General features: G+C 51.1%; 1 protein-coding gene across 1 annotated transcript; it reads left to right on the top strand.

Moving 5' to 3' along the window:
- The first annotated feature begins 209 nt into the window (after nucleotides 1-209).
- BCL2L10 (BCL2 like 10) lies at nucleotides 210-2,931 on the top strand. Its single transcript, XM_062204776.1, has 2 exons — nucleotides 210-638; nucleotides 2,340-2,931. The coding sequence occupies exons 1-2, from the start codon at nucleotides 210-212 to the stop codon at nucleotides 2,472-2,474; spliced, it is 564 nt and encodes a 187-aa protein (XP_062060760.1). The 3' UTR covers nucleotides 2,475-2,931.
- Nucleotides 2,932-20,084: the final 17,153 nt, after the last annotated feature.

Below are 20,084 nucleotides of genomic sequence, written 5' to 3'. Positions count from 1 at the left end.
AGATTCTAAGGCCCCAGGCCCAGAGCTGAATAATAAGCCCAAGTCTCACACTGCGCCTGATTGCTACACGACACAGGTGAACACGCGCAAGGCTGGGCCTCACCCTCCGGACTATAACAGGTGCAGCTGGGAGTCCCATCAAAGCCTCCTCTCCCGACCTTGAAAAACAAGGGCTGGGCGGGAAGTGGAGGCCCCAGCGGAGGCTGGCCATGGCAGACGCTTTGGAGGAGCGCACTGCGCGCCTGCTCACCGACTACCTGGAGTGCTGCGCCCGCGAGCCCGGCACCCCTGAGCCGCAGCCGTCCACGCCCGAGGCGGCTGTGCTGCGCTGTGCGGCCACGCAGCTTCAGCGGGTCCACTGGCCCTTCTTCTCCGTCTACCGCGGCTACCCCGGCAACCGCATCGAGCTGGCGGCGCGCGTGGCGGAGGCCGTGCTCTCCGACGGCCACGACCTCAGCTGGGGCCGCGTGGTGACGCTCGTGACCTTCGCCGGGACACTTCTGGACAGAGGGCCGCCGGCGACCACCCAGCCGATAAGGAGGAATGAAATCGCCCGGGACTGCCAGCGCTTGGTGGCCTTGCTGTGCGCTCGCCTCACTGGGCAGCACCGCGCCTGGCTGCAGGCTCAAGGCGGCTGGGTAAGCACGACACGCGCGCGCGGGGACACGGGGTGTGGGGCAGTCGGGGGTGCACCCGCGAGGCCAGCACTGGGTGGAACCCGGCGGGGCCAGTCTCTCCAGCCCCCGAACAGGATCTCTTGAAAGCAGAAAGGCTGGTTTCAGGGGGGCTGGAACGTTCGGTGTGGAGGCCAAGGTGCCTCCTCTCTGGGCAGCCAGCCAGGCAGCCAGCCAGGCAGCCGTCAGCCTTGCTGGCTGGCGCTCTCAGGCACCCCCATCAGGACCAGCCGCGCGCGGACCGATTGATCACAGAGCTGCGGATGACCGAAAGCTTTGGACATAGGAAAGCAGCCCCTTGGCCAGCCCCACAGCACCCAGAGAGGAAGGCCAAGGGATTAGGAAGTGCCCGCGGTCACCAAGAGGGGGCGCTGACCGGGGCTGCCTTAACTACTAACAGCCCGGCCACCGGCTGCCCCGGGTTGGGGGATGGTTCCCAGCTACTACTTTCAGCTGAAGTCCTTCGTCTGAGGGCTGAGCTAGAAGGGCAGGTCCTTTGGGGGATAATGACTGAGGAAAGTCACGCCTCTGATCCACACCAGACCTGCTGGATTCCGAGCTAGAACACCTGTTTCTTCCATGTTGCATGGCTGAAGTGACCTGAGTTACAGGGTAGACGTAAGCCACACTGTTAAAAGCATTGGCTTCAAAAACCATCCAAAATGTAACTCGGGCCTCCTTTAGGTGCTGAGCTGGGGACCACTGGAGGAGGGCAGGGCAATATAAAGTGTCAGCCAGTTCGTGATGTCTGGGCTGGTCCACAGCCATCTGGGGCTGTGAACTCCCTTCAGCTGAGTTTCTAAGAAGCCCCCCGAGCCTCTGGTCTTAACAAGGCATCTCCAACACCCCCACCACAGCTCTCTCCACCTAAAGGGCGCTCTGGGAGGTGGACATGGTTCGGTTTCATTTGGGGAGGATAATCAACATTGTCTCAGGAATAATCTCTCCAATCAAGAAGCAGGAATGCTCAAATTGGGGAAACAGTTCTCCCTAGCCTCTCGCTGCCATCATGGAGTTCAAGTCCCTTCCTAAATAGAATAGCCGGCTTCATTGCCTCAAGTGATAACTTAATCCAGTGATCTGTTAGCTTCCCAAAGCGCATCTGTCCTTTGCTCAGAACACAGTGTCCCTCTTGGTTGGGAGTCCACATGAATGTTCCCACTCTAAGTGACACGGTTAAACGGTGGCGTCTATCCATGACGTTGGACTACTGCGTAAAACTCCTAATCCACCAAAGGTTCTTAATTACAGGTTGCTTGTTGGTCAGAATCTTTTTATGTTTTAAATTTTTTAACTTTCATATTATTTGAAAGACAGTTCTTCTGTGGGTTCACGCCCCAAGTCTCTGCGACAGCCAGGGTTTGGCCAGACCTAAGCCAGGAAACGCAGACTTCAATGGGGGTCTCCCACGGGAGTGGTGGGGACCCAAGCCCTTGAGCCGTCACCTGCTGTCTGCCAAGGTGTGCGTTAGCAGGAAGCTGGAATCGGAAGCCAAGGAGCTGGCACTCCAACCTGACACGGGGTGCAGGCAGCACAAGTGGCCCCTTACGTTGTGCCGAATGCCTGCCCCTTCTTTACTTTCTAAACCCAAGAGCTCTTTTGTTGTTCAACCTGGACTCTCCTGCCTGGGAGCCATCTAATTCTCGTCTCCCCCACCCCTCGTAGGATGGCTTTTGTGTCTTCTACCGGACTCCCTTACCGCTGACCTTCTGGAGAAGACTGCTGGCCCGCACTTTTCTGTCCTGCTTTGTAGCTACAGCCTTACTCTTCGCCTGGACGCGCGTGTATCGTGAGTTGTAAACTTTTCTACTTGCCCAACTGTGGCCAGTGGAGTGATGGCTGAAGATGTGAGAACGAGGCGAGCACCTTCCTGAGACATGGTGGATTCCACGAATACAAGGAGCCCTGGGGCCGTGGTGTAGCCTGTGGTTTAACCCATGGCAAGAACTTGGAGGTCTTAGGACAAGGACACAAATAGTTCTTAGAGTGAAGGAAATGGGGATTCCAGAGGCTCACTGCTCCAGAGAATTTCAGAACAGACTGCATTCCATCCAGTAGAAAAGAGGGTGCTATTGCGGTGTGTTGGTTGGATAAGAGGGAGCTCAAGCCTGTGGCATTTCTCTGATTTTATGTGCTGCTGCTGACTGATTTTGCAGGGCCATGGTTCAGGGTCAAGATGATCTCCCAAGGCAGTCTGGGTCCCAATTAACAAAGACTATAACGTAAAACCTTTTATAAGGAATTCTTTGAAATCGAATTCCTGGGACTTGAAATATATTTTATATAATTAATATATTAATTTTTATGACCCTAATAAATTTTTAATAAATTTATCTTTTTTAAAAATGGTTTTCCTCTGATTCAATATGCCTTTATTCTAAAGAATAGCAAATTGATGACAGTTTCCTTTTTATTGTATCTCTTTTTTAAAAAGATTTTTTTATTTTTTGGAAAGCAGAGTTACAAAGAGAGGGAGAGATACAGAGAGATTTCCCATCTGCTGGTTCCCTCTTCAAATGGCTTCAACAGCCAGACCTGGGCCAGTCCAAAGCCAAAGCCAGGAGTCTCTTCCAGGTCTCCCACATGGGTGCAGGGCACTTGAGCCATCTTCTCCTGCTTTCCTGGGTGCATTAGCAGGGAGCTGGATCAGAAGTGGAGCAGCCGGGACTTGAACAGGCGCCCATATGGGATGCCAGTGCCACAGGCAGCAGCTTTACCCACAACGCCACAGCACCAGCCCCTTTTTATTGTATCATTAAATAAAGAATCATGATTTATTTTAAACATTGCTGAGGTGTGTTTGAAACAGGATGTAAGCCTCAGCCACCTTAGTTCCTTGCCTGGAAGGGAAATCAAATTCCCTGACGGACCCTTTTACCCTTGCATTCTGTCGAGAGGCCGGGTCAGTCCCACACTGTACCCCCCACCACCACCACCTTCTGAATTCTTTCCAGGTTTGTAAGCCTGCAAAAACCTGTACAGAGAAACTCTCCCGCAACTACTGTCTCCCACCTCCAGACCCTTAGCCCATCCAAAGATCTATAAAGCCCAGCCCACTGGAGGACTGGGCCCTGTGCCACGTTTCTGGTTTCTGGTTTGTGTGCACGCCTGCAGTTGGCCACCTCTGCGAATTTATTTTTGCTTGGATAAATTCGTTTTGGTTGCAAGTCCTCTCCTGTCTCTGTTCCGCACCCCTTTTTCTGATGGTGTTTAGAGTTCCTTCTTGTCTTCTTCCTTCCATTCCGCAGTCAGCCCTTCACCTACAAGGTGAACAGCGCGGTGCCCTCCAGGGCTTCGTGGCCATGACTGCACCTGGATTTTACAGAACTGAACCAGTGCTGGGCTCTTGCCGTCTGAGTGAGTTGTCTTCGGAACGTGAAGCTCTGCCTCACTCTGCTGGTGTTTGCCAGTGCGTCCTCTGTAGTAGGATATGCTCCAGCACTCTGCATTTTAGGGTGTTTTCCCTTTTTTCAGGCTAATAGAAACAACATTGCATGGAAATTTTCTGTGCCTCCTCTGGCACGCATGCGTGATTAAGCTGTCAGGAGAGCTCTAGAACGAGAAACTGAGTCACAGTTTATAGATAAAGCTGGGCTACTACCAAATTACATGCCAAACAGAGTCCACCAGTTGACATTTAGACCAGGACCAGAGGGTGCGAGTGTTTAGTCTTCACCCTCTTGCTAATGTGCAGTCTTCCTGAACGCTTGCCTTTATGGATTTGGGCCATGTTAGGAAGATCGTCTTTGTCCCAAGATTGTAACATGCTATGTTTTTAGTGTAGTATGAAATGGACTCACCCTTTCTAGGAGCTGGAGCAGACATTACAGCCTTGTCCTTTCTCCTCCTACTGATTAGAACATACCCTGTACTTTATTCTATTGACTGTACTGAGTATCTCAATGACTGTGTTCACAGTATGTTGAAATCTCTGATGGAATAAACCTAACCCCTGCCATTGTTCTCTTTCAAAAAAAAAAAATACTTGGGGGGCTAGCACTGTGGTGTAGTGGTAAAGCCACCATCTATAGCACCAGCATCCCATGGGGGGCCGGTTCCAGTCCTGGCAGCTCCTCTTCTGATGCAGCTCCCTACTAACATGCCTGGGAAAGCAGCAGAGGATGGCCGAAGTCCTTGCATCCCTGCACCCGTGTAGGAGACCTGGAAGAAGGTCCCAGCTCCGGATTGGTTCAGCTCCAGCTATTGTGGCCATTTAGGGACTTAACCACCAGATGGAAGACCTCTCTAATTCTCTTTCAAATAAATAAATAATTTGGCTATTTTTACAAGTTGTTCAGGTGAACCTTAAAAATGAGCCTAAAGAAGAATGCATTTAGACATTGATTTTTGGATTTTGATCAGAATGGGATTGGATCAACCTAAACATACACAGTAGCTTTACAATATTATGTCTTCAAAGAACACGGACTGGGGCCATCGTTGTGGCGTAACATGAACTGCAATGCTAGCATCCTGTGTGGGCACCAGTTTGAGTCCTGGCTGCTCCACTTCCAGGCCAGCTCCCTGCTAATTCGTCTGGGAAAGCAGCACAGGAGGCCCAAATCCTTAAACCCCTGCACCTACATGGGAAACCTAGATGAAGCTCCTGGCTCCTAGCTTTGGCCTGGCCCAGCCCTGGCTGTTAGCCATTTGGGGAGTGAACCAGAAGATGGAAGCGCGCTCTTGCTCTCTCGCTCTTGCTCTCTCTGTAACTCTGCTTTTTGGATAAATAAAATTTTTTTTAAAAAAATACATATTTTATAAAAAAGAACACGGACTTATCCATTTATTCAGGTCTCTGACAGCTTTCTTCCTGTAGGTTCCATGTTCTTGCCTGATGTGTTCCAGCTTCAGCTTCTGTGGCTATAGGGCATAGAATATATACAGGATGTTATGGGCCTTCCCAGAAGCCATTCCTTCTTGTGGTGACCCCTTGGGTTTCTCATGGAGTTCATTCCTCCTCTGTTCTTAGACCCCATGACTCTGGTAGGGTCAACTCCACTTTACCCCAAGAGGGGGCACATGACTCAAACTAGGCCTAATAGAGCCCATTGCTAAGCAGAGCTACCAGGACTCAATGCCAGGGCTTCTGTGGACACTCTTGGATGAGACCCTCTTGGCTGGAGTCTCCTCTGCATGGACAGAGCTTGACTGGAAGACAGGTGCGCACAGCAGGGCAGAGCACAGAGATTCACAGGCAGAATGGAGTGTAGAGTGTGGAGTTTGAGTGCCATTGCCTAAATCTCACAATTTGGTTGTACCCAAAGCTACTTGGAATTCAAGTTTCCTTTTCTGCTCAACAAATTTTTATTGTAAGTGAAAATCAATTCAGTCCTGAGTCCCAGAATTAATTTTCCCTATTACATTTATAATTTGGTTATGGCTGCCATAAAAAATTTTAATATAGATTCTAAACCTGGCTATCTTGAACTCTCATTAGCTCCAATTAATGTGTCTCTTTCAACAATTATGCTTAATTGTTGCTTCCTTGATTAATTGCATAAGTTCATGGATGGTGGTGACAGCTGCTTTCTAACTAGGAGGAATTCCCTTGATTTCTGGTCTGTTGATGGTTGTCTTCTGGAACTTCCCTTCACTCTGACAGTTTGGGAGGACAGAGCCGCAGTGGCATTGCTCAGACCACCCTATAACCTGGCCTCGCTCAGGTTCTTGGAGTCAGCTGAGGTTTAGGGACACCTGTGTGCGTCCTCTGAGGTAAGAGACCATCTCCTAAGAGTGAAAGTGAGCAAAAGAGAAAAGGTGGAGCAGTGAGGACTTCCAGTTACAGACGTGCTTTTGACTAGGATGTCTAGCTGCAAGGAAACTATTTTTTCCCATATGGTAGTCACTTCATTTTGTTCTATCATGTGGATGTTTATTCCACAAACCAAGGTTTCTGGGCTCTTGAGGGGAAGAATGGTTAGCACCATGGAGCACTGGCTGCCATGATGGTCCAGTCACCCAGATGCAAGTTCAGAGTGACGTCATATCATCAGCCTCTCCAATAATCATTCTCATGGGGTAAGAGCCCTGAAGTCTTGGAGAGCAAGAACTTTTGGCCCAATGCCCTACCCCTGCCTGCTTTGAAGGACCGTGCGTTTATCTTAAGTTCCTCCTGCATCTTCAGCCTCCATTTTTCCTATTCTCTTGTAACCCCTTGGGAGCCCATCCCCTCTTTCCCAGCTGCTTTTCCTGGCCCGCACCACTGCCACTCCCAGGATGTATTTCCTCTCCTGTCATGAAACGTCCTCCGCTCCCTCAAAGCTGCCTTTCCTGCCTCCTGTTCTTTGGGCTTAGCAACTCCTCCCAGCTCGCCGACCGGGCTTCATTTTTGCGTGCCCCCAATCTGTCTGCAGTTCTGCTCCCGAGAGTGTGCTAGCCAAACACTCAGGGGCAGCTTCTTGTTCAGGTCGGTGTGGGTGCCTCATCATCTCCACTGGGAATGGTCCAAGCCCCCTGAGCTGGCTTTCCTGCCTTACTCCCCCTCCTCCTGCCGATCTACCTGCTGCCCTGGGATTCAGCCTTTGAACCTTTTGTTTGTTCACACGTTGTCCATCTCTACCCACCCGTCTACACTTGTTGAAATCCTCCAATGCTTGCATTAAGTGGGATTTCAAGAGTGTATGTCCTTGGTGCTAAGCATCGAGCACCATAGTTGGGTTTTGATGTGAGCGTGAGGATATTGTATTCATTTCCAATCCAGGTTCTTGTCTCACAGAAAAATTCTAAGTGGAGACCGATAGGGTCTCAAGTAATACCAGATTTATTTAATAGAGAGCATAGTTACGCCTGCTGTGGGCCACCCCACACAGAGAAACACCTGTCCTGCTTGTGCCAGAGGAATGCACAAGGCTGGGGGAGAGAAAAGAAACCTGAGTAGCACCCCCAACCGTGGTCAGCACTCTCCCCATTGGACATCTCCATAAACTTCACACAGAGTTTTAATCTCCATATATCCTGTGATATATAGCTCCCGTTCTTGGTCCCGGATAAGACACAGGGACATCTGGGGAAGGTGGACATCTTTGATTGACAAAGTTAACCTGCCTGACTGTGAGGATGCCAGCTCACTCAGACCTATCTAGCTGCCAGCCTATCAGTTTCAATTGCTGCCTTGTATTTTAGTTTTTCCTTACCTAACTGTCCCTCTTCCATTCTCTCATCTCCCTCACATGAACTACAAATTATTGACAGCAGCACAAATCCTTGTCTTCTGCCACAGCTCATTACCAACACAAAGCCAAGCATGCATGGGATCAAACACCTGAAGGCCTTTGTTTTCTTGTCACTGGCTCTCTGCCTAGAGAATCCCATTAGTCCATTAGTTCACGACATTCTCACCATTGCTGTCTGCGTGCACGGCCATCTTTATTTTTAAGAACATAATCATGAACCCGCCACTCACCTTTATTATTTGGGATGGCTGCCATAACAAGAGACAGAGTGTAGATTCTAAATCTGGCTACCCTGAACTCTCGTTCGTTTTAACTCATGTTGCGTTTTAACTCTTACACCTCTCTTCTCCTTGATGAATTGTGTAAGCTCGTGAATGGTAGTGATCCCTGTTTCCTACCTAGCGGGAATTCCTGCCTTGACCAAAACATATTCAGTTCTGTGATCTTGGCCAAACCCTTCCCTCTGCAAACACTGAAAACTAGAAAATGGAATCCACACTATGAGCGCGAGCCAGTCAGGAGCTAAATGGAAGATTCCAGGCCGCCTCCCTGTGGAAGTGATGCTTGAGCCCCAAGAGGAGTGGAGAGCACTGAGGAGCGGAGGGAGAGCAGAAGCAAGAGGCTGATGGAAAGGAGCAGGAGGCGGTACTTGCCAAGTCAGAACACCTTCACGGCCCAAACCGGAAGCCATGAAGGTCACGGGGTCACACTGCTTTCTGATTGACACCTATGTCTTCTGCCTGGAGTGCAAACCCCTCTTTTTCCCCAACATTCTCATCCTCACACTGGCAATGCCATGACACACGGGTGGCAGGGGTCCACTGTGTACCCAGTCGCCATGTGTTGGCAGGGGGTACCGTGATAATGTGTATGGATAGGGCAGAGGATCTCGCCTTTCAAATGGATGGATAAATATTTTTTTAAAAAATGAATAATGGGCCCAGAGCTGTGGTGTAGTGGGTAAAGCTGCCACCTGCAGTGCCAGCATCCTATATGGGTGCAAATTTGAGTCCCAGCTACTCCACTTCCAATCCAGCTCTCTGCTGTGGCCTGGGAAAGCAGTAGAAGATGGCCCAAGTCCTTGGGCCCCTGCACCCACATGGAAGACCCAGAGGAAGCTCCAGATTCCTGGCTTTGGATCAGTGCAGCTCTGGCCGTTGCGGCCATCTAGGGAGTAACCAGCAGAAAGAAGACACCTGTCTCTCTCTCCTCTCCTCCTCTCTCTATGTAACTCTGACTTTCAAATAAATAAATCTTCAAAAAATGAATGAAATACGCCCTTTAAAAAAAAAAAAAAAAAACCACCAAACCCCTCTGGCTTTGTTAGAGTTTAAGTGGTTTAAATTCAGCCTCAAGGCCCTGTGTGGTCAGCATCTTATCCAACTCCTGGCCATCTGTCATGCTGTGCACAGATCTCCCTACCCCATGCTCCCCCTTCTCCTGCCCCTTCCCTACTGTGGGAAAGATGATAACTTCCCCAACTGGAGGGTTGTTCTGTGTGCTCCCATCTTTCCATCTGCCCTCTCACTATAGAATTTTTTTTTTAATTTGAGTGGCAGAGGAAGAATCCCACCCTCTGACTTACTCCGCAAATGCCCACATGGCTGGGGCCAGGCAGGCTGATCTAGAGCTCAGGAACTCAATCCAGGTCTCCCACAAGCATGAGAGAGATCCAGCTACTCACGCCATCCATCACCCACTTCCTGGCAGAGTGTTCATCTGCAGGAATCCGGAGTCAGGAGCCAGATACAGGATTCAAACCCAGTTGTTCCAATAGGAGTCTTAACAGCTAAACAAAACACGCACCCCTGGAATTCTTTATGCGGCCAAATCCTGCTGGCTATTCCAGACTCACCCAAGAGTGTTCTCTTCTAGAAGCCCCTTGGAAGGACCTTCTCCTGCCCCACATCCTATCCTATGTGCATGCTCATGGTTGAGGCTGTGGCTGCTGACTTGGGTCACACAACTGAACCATACCTTCCTTGAGGGCAGGGACTCTGACCTGCGCATTGCATGTGTACACCCTGTGCTCATCACAGCGTCCACGTAGGAGGGAGCAGGGAGCCTATGGAACCCATCTGAACAGCGAAATGAATGAGGCACTCCCAGTCCAAGGAACTCTGGGGCTGCTGTGGACCCCCGTTCAGATGTCCCGGGGGCATCTTTTGTTACCAGTTATGTAGACCCACCATTAGGCAGCCTTGACTTGTAAGCTGCCTTGGTTAATGGTCACGATGCTGCCTCTGTGACCCACTGCCAGGACTTGCTTCTGCCTCAGACATACCCTGTTCTCCAAACAAACCCAATTCCAGGATGGGAATCCAACACGTGGTCTGGGTTTCAGAAGTAATATTAATGTGACAGTTAGGGAGGTGAGAATCACGTCACCAGTATTTACCAGGCTGTTGTCCTGGATGGTAAGTGAAAAAAGCTTGCACGGTAGGAAGAGTGACCAACGGCTAAATCTTGCTGATGGGTCACGCGGGGTGAGGTCTTGGAAACAACCATTGGATTTCATGATGTGGAGGTCATCAGTGATGTTAAGAGAGGCAGTTTGGGTGGGATGGTTCGGGGGAGCCTGAATGAATGGAGTTCAAGAGGAAATGGGAGGAGAAAAAGCAGTCAGCATGAGTAGAAACTACTTGAAGGAATCTCGCTGTGAAGGGAAAGAACATGCAGTAGTGGAGAAGCAGTGGAATTGGGACGATTATCTTCCCCTTTTCATGTACAATGTCAAGTGCGTATAAGAACACAGAGGAGTAAAGTGAACCCACATGTATTCATTAATGCAGATTCAACAGCTATTAATATTTAAATTTTTAAAATTTATTCAAAAGAGAGTGGAAGAGAAAGAGATTTTCCAACCACTAGTTCACTCCACAAATGGCTGCAATGGCCAGGGCTGGACCAGGCCACAGCCAGGAGCCTAGAATTCTATCTGGGTCCCCCATGTGGATAGCAGGGCCCAAGCACTTGGGCCATCCTCCGCTGCTTTCCCAGGTGCATTAGCAGGGAGCTGGATCAGATGCAGAGCAGCCAGGACTTGAACCAGCACTCATCTGGGATGCTGCCATCACAGGTGGCAGTTTAACCCACCAGGCCATAGCACCGGCCCCAGCTACTGATATCTCACAATCTTCTTTGGTCTACAACCACTTTCCTGGTTTTTTTTTTTAATTATTTTTTATTTATTTTTTTATTTATTTGAAAGAGAGTTATAGAGGTAGAAACAGAGAGAGAGGTATCCGCTGGTTCACTCCCCAGATGGCCACAAACGGGCAGAGCTGCGCCAATCCAAAGCCAGGAGCCAAGAGCTTCCTCCAGGTCTCCCACGTGGGTGCAGGGGCCCAAGGACTTGGGCCATCTTCCACTGCTTTCCCAGGCCATAGCAGAGAGCTGGATCAGAAGTGGAGCTGCCAGGACTAGAACCAGCACCCATATGGGATGCTGGCGCTTCAGGCCAGGATTTTAACCCGCTATACCACAGCATCGGCCCCACATTCCTGTTTTGATTGGAGTATTTTACAAATTATTTTACCACTGGCAGCTTCCATATATTGTTCAAAGAGGAAAGCTTAAAAGCCATAATTACAATATCATGATCAAAGTAGCAGCATTAACTGTAGCACCTTAGTATGATTTAATAATTCATCCCTACTCAACTTTTTCCGGTTGGAGGGAGGGCTTGTTTTTACCTAAAGAGAGAAATGGCAGCATGCTCAATCGCTGATGGGGCTGGTGCCCGAGATGGAGCACGTGCTGGTGTGGGAAAGGTAAGAGATGGGCTCCAGAGGTCAAGGACGAGGGGTCTTCACGAAGCTCATAGAAAATGCAGCTGATGAAAACACCATGCATACATTTCAAAACTGTTTGCACCAAAACACGCTTATCTCTGCATTCCCTTCTCCGACGAGCGTTTGGAAGCCCCTTGGCAGGAGCTCCCTGATGCACAGGGTTGGGATGATAGAGTGGAGAGAGCCTGTGCATGCGTGCTCAGTACCAATTTCTGTCCTTTTTTTTTTTTTTTTTTTTTTTTTTACAGGCAGAGTGGACAGTGAGAGAGAGAGACAGAGAGAAAGGTCTTCCTTTTGCCGTTGGTTCACCCTCCAATGGCCGCCACGGTAGTGCGCTCCGGCCGGCGCACCGCGCTGTTCCGATGGCAGGAGCCAGGTGCTTCTCCTGGTCTCCCATGGGGTGCAGGGCCCAAGCACTTGGGCCATCCTCCACTGCACTCCCTAGCCACAGCAGAGAGCTGGCCTGGAAGAGGGGCAACCGGGACAGGATCGGTGCCCCGACCGGGACTAGAACCTGGTGTGCCGGCGCCGCAAGGCGGAGAATTTCTGTCCTTTCCCCCATGAACCACAAAGCCAGGGCCTCATCTGAGAGCCAGGATGGGAGAGGAGTTAGAGGGCTGGCGAGGAAGGAGGAGGTACGCAGCAGCAGGGGCTGTGTGCCAGTTCCCGGCCACGCTCTCCTCAAGCTGAGGAGGAGGAGGAAGAGGCAAGTCCACCAGCTTGGCCATCATCACAGAACAACGCCAAGGGGGCACTGGGGGCACGATGTGCCACAGTAACCCCTGCTCACCCCAGGGTTCAGGAATGCATCTCAGCTTGGGACCTGGTCCGATGGCCAAGTCCCTAGACATTTTATTTTTAAAGAGTCCATGTTAATGAGTGATCCGTCTCAATGCCTCACGTGCTAGTCATGGCAGAGTTCCTTCTGGTGGGCTTGAAGGGCCAATAACTGCTCTTGGCCTGACTCAGTTTAATCCCCTGAGCATCTGCTTTCTTTTTTTTTTTTTTTTTTTTTTTTTTTAATTTTTGACAGGCAGAATGGACAGTGAGAGAGAGACAGAGAGAAAGGTCTTCCTTTTTGCTGTTGGTTCACCCTCCAATGGCCGCCGCGGTAGGCGCGCTGCGGCTGGCGCACCGCGCTGATCCGATGGCAGGGGCCAGGTGCTTCTCCTGGTCTCCCATAGGGTGCAGGGCCCACGCACTTGGGCCATCCTCCACTGCACTCCCTAGCCACAGCAGAGAGCTGGCCTGGAAGAGGGGCAACCAGGACAGGATCGGTGCCCCGACCGGGACTAGAACCCTGTGTGCCGGCGCCGCAAGGCGGAGGATTAGCCTAGTGAGCCACGGCGCCGGCCCATTGAGCGTCTGCTTTCTGACTTGAAAATTTATAAAATCAACTTGGAATTTTCCCCAAGTTTTTCATGGGTAATTGGGGATTTAACATTTAAATGCTCCTACATATCTTTTTCTTTTTCCTCCTTTACCTTCATCTAAACTGTCCTCCATGTGGTCACTCCTGCCTAGACCCACAAGTATCAATAACAACTTATAGGGGTGAGGGTTTGCTCAAGTGGGTAAGCCACTGCTTGGGAAATGCATATCCCATATCAGAGTGTCTGTTCAAGTCCTGGCTCCTCCACTTCCAATCCACTTTCCTGCCGATCTGCACCCTGGGAGACAGAGGCAATGGCTCAAGTGCTTGGGTCCCTGCCACCCTTTCGGGAGACCCCAATGGATTCTAGGCATGCTTGCTATTGGGGGCATTTAGGGAGCAAACCAGAGGATGGAAGATCATTCGCTCTCCCTAACTATCTCAGCCTCTCTTCCTTTCAAATAAATAAAAATGAGCAAATAGAATATTTTAATTGAATAAGTTCTAATGGTTAATCATCATTTGTTAAGCCTTGACTCTCTGCTGAGTCTTGCTCTTTTGAGGAAACTGAGGGTTTGGCAGATCCAGTGCCTGGCCCAAAGAGAGGCAGTTGCTTAGTGGCCACATTTGGAACCAAGGTCACCTGACTTCCAAAGCTTCAGTCTCTGCCATCACCCCTCATCCCCCCACCCCGGGTCTCATCCCAAGGCTTCCTCACAGCTGGCAGCCAGATGTCCAACTGAGAAGACAGGCCGGCAGGCACTGCACATTCTCTCTCCTACGTGGAAGCTGAAAACGCAGAGCTGAGTGGAGGAGAAGAGTGGTTCCTAGAGGCTGGGAAGGCCTGGGGAGGGGAGAGTGGATGCCGGCAGAGCCAGAGGGAAGGAGCCAGGGTCAGCTCTGCAGCACAGCGGTTTGACGAGACCTCACATCACCCAGGACATGGTTTACGTGAACCAGAGGAGAGGAGTTTGAAGGTTCCATACACTGAGAAACGACAAGGAGATGGAAATGCTAGTTACCCAGATTTCATCAGTACATGCTGCATAAAAGTCTTGAAATATAACTCTGTACCCCATAAATATGTACAACTATTACATGTTAATCAGAAATGCATTAAACCTTCCTGGAAGGAAAAAGCAATAATTTTTTTTAAGAAGAAAAAGAAGGGGACCGGCGCCGTGGCTCACTTGGTTAATCCTCTGCCTGCGGCTCCAGCATCCCATATGGACACCGGGTTCTAGTCCTGGTTGCTCCTCTTCCAATCCAGCTCTCTGCTGTGGCCCAGGAAGGCAGTGGAGGATGGCCCAAGTGCCTGGGCCCCTGCACCTGAACCGGAGACCAGGAGGAAGCACCTGGCTCCTGGCTTTAGATCGGTGCAATTCTGGCTTAGCGGCCATTTGGGGGGCGAACCAACGGAAGGGAGACCTTTCTCTCTGTCTCTCTCTCTCTCACTGTCTATATCTCTACCTGTCAAATAAAAAAGAAGAAGAAGATGGGGGCCAGCCCTGTGGTATAGCAGGTAAAGCCGCCACCTGCCATGCCAGCATCCCATATGGGCACCGGTTTGAGTTCCAGCAGCTCCTCTTCCTATCCAGCTTTCTGCTATGGCCTGGGAAAGTAGCAGAAGATGGCCCAAGTCCTTTGGCCCTTGCACCCACATGGGAGACCAAGAAGAAACTCCTGGCTTCGGATCAGCACAGCTCTGCCTGTTGCGACCGACTGGGGAGTGAACCAGTGGATGGAAGACCTCTCTCTCTCTCTGCCTCTGCCACTCTGTAACTCTGCCTTTCAAATAAAGACATAAATTTTCAGAAAAAAAAAGAAAAAGATGAGCTGGACCCCATGCCACCTGCTGCACTGTCAGCTCTTGCACTTCTGAGTTGAATGGCACTGGCCACGTGTCAGAAGTTTGCTCAGTGCAGTCGTTGGCACAGCATCCATCTTCAGGCCTCACCTAAGTTGTTGGAAACCCAGCCCGGCCCCATCACCACCAGGCACCCCTTCACGTGGTTGCAATTTGGCCCAGCCCAGCCCGCAGCTGCTGACCACAAGGAACGAAAATGGCCAACACCGGGGTCAGAGGGGCAGGCCCCACCTTTTTTGACAGGCAGAGTGGACAGTGAGAGAGACAGAAAGGTCTTCCTTTACCGTTGGTTCACCCTCCAATAGCCGCCGCTGCTGGCACGCTGCGACCGGTGCACCGCGCTGATCCGAAGGCAGGAGCCAGGTGTTTCTGGTCTCCCACGCGGGTGCAGGGCCCAAGCACTTGGGCCATCCTCCACTGCACTCCCGGGCCATAGCAGAGAGCTGGCCTGGAAGAGGGGCAACCGGGACAGAATCCGGCGCCCTGACTAGGACTAGAACCTGGTGTGCCGGTGCCGCAGGTGGAGGATTAGCCTAGTGAGCCACGGCGCCGGCCACACACGTGCTTTCTTTAAGCCAACCACGCCCCACCTTCCTCTCTGGAAGCCTCAGGGAGAACGATCCTGACCTTAACAGAGGCAGGCCCCGCTCCCCGCTGTGTGCAGGTTCTTCGCCGGCCGCGGTCACTCCTACAGGAGTTCGGTGGTGCCCACCTCTATCATAGTCAGGTAGGCAAGGAATGGGGTGTAGGGGCCAGGTTTCACGTCAGCTGCTCTTGTTCCTCCCGCAGTCTGCCTGGGCTTGGGCGGCAGTGCCCGTGGGTCCATCGTGCGTCTCCTTGTGGAAGGGCTACCTGGGGCAGGGGTGCTTCGCGGGATCGGGGAACCACACCCCACTTTATCTTGAGCAGTGGCTTTGGAGTGAGCGGTCAGCCAGATGGAAGCATGGCTCTGTGTTTCAGTGGAGAACTTGGGAACGGGCGGGTGCCTTTCTCCTTAGCCACCTTGCTCCTGGTCTTTGTGATACTGAAAATGCTCAGGTTTTGTTGTTTATTTTTGTTTTTGTTTTCCTTTTTTTCACTTGGAGAGGTAAGTCTACATTTCTAATTGAGCGTTCTTATATTTCTGTTGAATCATTGATGCTTTGGGTCTAAATTCCTCTGCCACAGATGTATGGAGAGAGTTAATGGCGTTCATTAGTTTTCTCGGGACTTTGATGTTTGAATGTCTGAATTCTGTAGGCCGGTTTCCTGACAGGCAGCTTGATGGGCTCGTGTGTGGAAGTCAGTAGCTGCCTTTACTATTTTGAAATGGGATAAAGTAGAATTGTAGACATTGGGAAGGTAAGTACTGATTAGATCTACATGGTTGTGGTAGCAAACCCAAACACCCTAGCAGTTCTTCCTCGAGTGCCATTAGTGGACTACGCATGGTCAGTGGTCATTAGCAAAATGAATTCTCCCTGTATTTATGCACTTTGTGGATATTTCATTGCTGTTTGTAAGTTCTGAGGAGGAAATGTTGATAGATATTGTTCTAGCCGGTACCGTTGTCCAGCTACTTGGCTGAATCCCAGTTGCCTGGTGTGTTCCCTTCAACCTTCTCTGCTCACTCCGCTAGAAGAGGGACAGTTCGAGCATCACATGTGTATCGATTGTCAGAGATGAGAACCTGTTCATGACGTGAGGAAACATGAGCCCCCATTGCTATGAAGAGGGGAGCGCTGTTCCCTCGGGCAGCCCTGTGAGTGCAGGGGATTCACGTCTCACCTGCGTTGTATTTCGGTCTTACACCTGTGATCACTTGAGGGTTTTTGTTTTGTTATAAACACAAGGCTTAATGAGAGCGGGGGGACTTCTTGTGTTCTATCATCTCAAGTTACTTGAAAGTGTGAGTTTTAATAGGAGATCAACTGTGCAAAGTTCTTAAACTTTATGGGCAAATGATGGCACATGCATTTTTAAGCATTAAAGCATAAATAGCGAGTATCTTAACCTCCTCCTTCCTGCCCCAGGAAGGGCAGAGTATAGTTGAGTAAACAGTAGCAGTGTTAGGAAGCTGGGAGCCGTGCCACCAGCGGTGTGGAATTTCTAGATGTTGGGTCAATGGGAAGAAGTCGCCGGAAGCAGCAGAGCCGAGGGACTCTCTAGCCCACTTCACGGAATGAAAAGCAAATCCAGGGGCGTAGGCGTTTCTCCCACAAAGCTATGGAATAATGCCCAGCCTGGGAGCAGAGGAAGGAAGAGTCCTTGGGAGCTGGCTGGACATGAACTAGAGTTGAAGCAGCTGGGCTGGCTTCCCGCCCCCAAGCCTCTGGCTCTGGCTGGGGTCCCAGTAGAGGAAGGCATGATGGCAGCACCTGGGGGTGGTGCTGTGGTGTGGAGGGTTAACCTGCAGCTTGTGACTCCGGCATCCCATTCAGAATCCCATTCTAGAGTATCTGGTTCAAATCCCCGCTGCTCTGCTTCCAACCCACCCCCTGCTAATGTGCCTGCGAAAGTAGCAGATGGCGGTCCAAGTACTTGGGCTCCTGCCACTCATGTAGGAGAACTTGATGGAGTTTTTGGCTCCTGGTTTCAGCCTGGCCCAGCCCCGGCTCTTATGGCCATTTAAGGAGTGAATCAACAAATGAGGCATCTGTCTCTGCCTTTCAAATAAAACAAAACAAATTTTAAGGTTTTTATTTATTTGAGATGCAGATTTACAGAGAGGCAGTGAGTGGGATAGGTCTTCCCTTCACTGGTTAACTCTCCAAATGGCCACAACAGCCAGAGTTGGGCCGATCCAAAGCCAGGAGCTTCTTCCAGGTCTCCCGTGTGGGTACAGGGGCCAAAGCACCTGGCCTGTCCTCCACTGCCTTCCCAGGCACATTAGCAGGGAGCTGGATCCAAAGTGGAACAGCCAGGACTCAAACCAGTGCCCATATGGGATGCTGGCACTGCAGGCAGAAGCTTTACCTACTATGCCACAGTGCTAGCCCCTCTTTTAGAATTTTTATTTATTTGGCCAGCGCCGCGGCTCACTAGGCTAATCCTCCACCTTGCGGTGCCGGCACACCGGGTTCTAGTCCCGGTCGGGGCACCGATCCTATCCCGGTTGCCCCTCTTCCAGGCCAGCTCTCTGCTGTGGCCAGGGAGTGCAGTGGAGGATGGCCCAAGTGCTTGGGCCCTGCACCCCATGGGAGACCAGGAGAAGCACCTGGCTCCTGCCATCGGAACAGCGCGGTGCGCCGGCCGCAGCGCGCCTACCGCGGCGGCCATTGGAGGGTGAACCAACGGCAAAAAAGGAAGACCTTTCTCTCTGTCTCTCTCTCTCTCTTACTGTCCACTCTGCCTGTCAAAAAAAAAAAAAAATTTAAAAAAAAGAATTTTTATTTATTTGAAAGGCAGAGAGAGAACAAAACAAAATTAAAACAACACTTCTTAAAGGGACGTGTCTGACAAAAGTCTCCCAGAGGGAACTGTGAAGCTGGGTGGGGCTGAAAGTAGCCACAGCCCAAAGATGGCCAGGAAGCCCCAGGCAAGCGACCTGACCCCTCCCTGGTAGCTCTGTTCCCAGCCCTCTAAGTGTTACCGATTTGCTTATTAATAATTCACAATATTAATAAGCCTGTGGTTTCTTGTCTCATGTTCAGAGAATTCTGAATACTAGCACAAATTACCAGGCAGCATAAGTTTTTAAGCTTTTTATTCAGTGGGGAAAATGCATAGGAGAGTGAGGGCCCCATCTAAAAGAGAGGGAAATCTGGATTCATATCGAGCACCAGGGCCAGCCACCTGGAGGAGCAGGCAGGCCAGGAAGCGGTGTGGGTGGCCTGAAGGCCACATGCCCCAAAGGCGCGGGGCAGCAAGGGGATTCAGAGCAGGGAGGGACAAGGGCAAAGGGGCAGAAAGGGCCGGGCTCACCATGCCTCAGGCCTTTAATCCACTTCCAAAGGGGAGTGACTAAAGAGTGATTGGCAGGTGGGTGCACAGGTGTGGTCAGTAGGGGGAATGAGGTCACACAGAGGGCGTGGTGAAGGCGTGGCCTTCCAGGTTACAGACCTGATTGATTTTTTTCTTCTATGGAGTTTGTGCCAGGAAACAGGTTCACACTTGGCCAGAGGAGGCACGGTCAGCTCTCTACTTGTGTAGCTCTCGACTCCAACTGCAGTAGAACCACTCCGGTAGCTCAGGCCCCACGTCCAGGCCTCCCCCAGCTCCCCTGAAATTCCCATGAGGTTGATCTATGCACCACCTGCAGCTTGGCCAGGTGATGCTCATAGACAGCCGGGATGAAGAACTACTGAATCAGAACCTCATCAATAACTGTGAACCTACCCCAAGAGTCACTAAATACAGCCACAAAATTCTAACTAAACAGAAGTAACAAACTCAACAGAAAGAACTTGCCTGAAGGAGCAACTAGATGAAGCCTTCCAAGGAAATGCGGACATCTGAGGATTGGAAGGCTCTCCGGGCGCTTAAGATTGGGGCAGACAAGGTGGCGCAGCAGGTGGAGCCGCCACAATTAGCTGCTGCTCGCCTGCCCGAGGCCTCCAGCCTGTGCTGTCTGCCCTTCAGCTGTGTCCCAAGTTCCACTCTAGCAGCTCAGCAGCTGTGAGTTGACTTAGCCATGACTTTTTACATATTTGAAACTCACAGGAATTGAGACTGTGGGTGACTGCCGTTGATTAAAAACCCTGCGGAGAGGCGTTCCTGTCCCCATGGGGTTAGGCATTCTTTGGAGGCAGGGTCAAGGCCATCCACCCTCTGAGTGTGGCTCTTCAAAGAGTACATGTAGACTTGCGGGCGCCGACTCTCAAAGACTGGTGGCTACCTGAGGACAGTGTCAGGATCCCAACACGCAGGTCCAGACAGGGCCATGCTTGGAGCTAGTGACCTCACAGAACCGCATCTGCAGCTCAGCTGAGGCCCAGGGTTTGGCCAAGCAGCCCCATGGCGTCGGGAGCCTCCCGGGTGCTTCCAGCTGCAAAGCAGCCACCTCCCTGCAGCAGTCTCCCCACTCCCCCGTCTGCTGGCCCTACGCACCTTGCAGCAGGGCGGGAAGCTGTCTGTCTCCCACTGCACGTGGAGACAGCCATTCATTCACATGGCGAGAGGTGTGTGCTGAGTGCTTGAGCACTCTGGGCCCCTTGTGTTTGCAAGGAGAGGATGGGAGGGTTGAGAGAGGGAGGAAAGAAGCGTGGAAAGGGGCTACCTGGC

The sequence above is a fragment of the Lepus europaeus genome, chromosome 11 (assembly GCF_033115175.1).
Source record: "Lepus europaeus isolate LE1 chromosome 11, mLepTim1.pri, whole genome shotgun sequence".
NCBI classification, from domain to species: Eukaryota; Metazoa; Chordata; class Mammalia; order Lagomorpha; family Leporidae; genus Lepus; species Lepus europaeus.
This window is presented reverse-complemented; position numbering and strand designations above follow the sequence as displayed.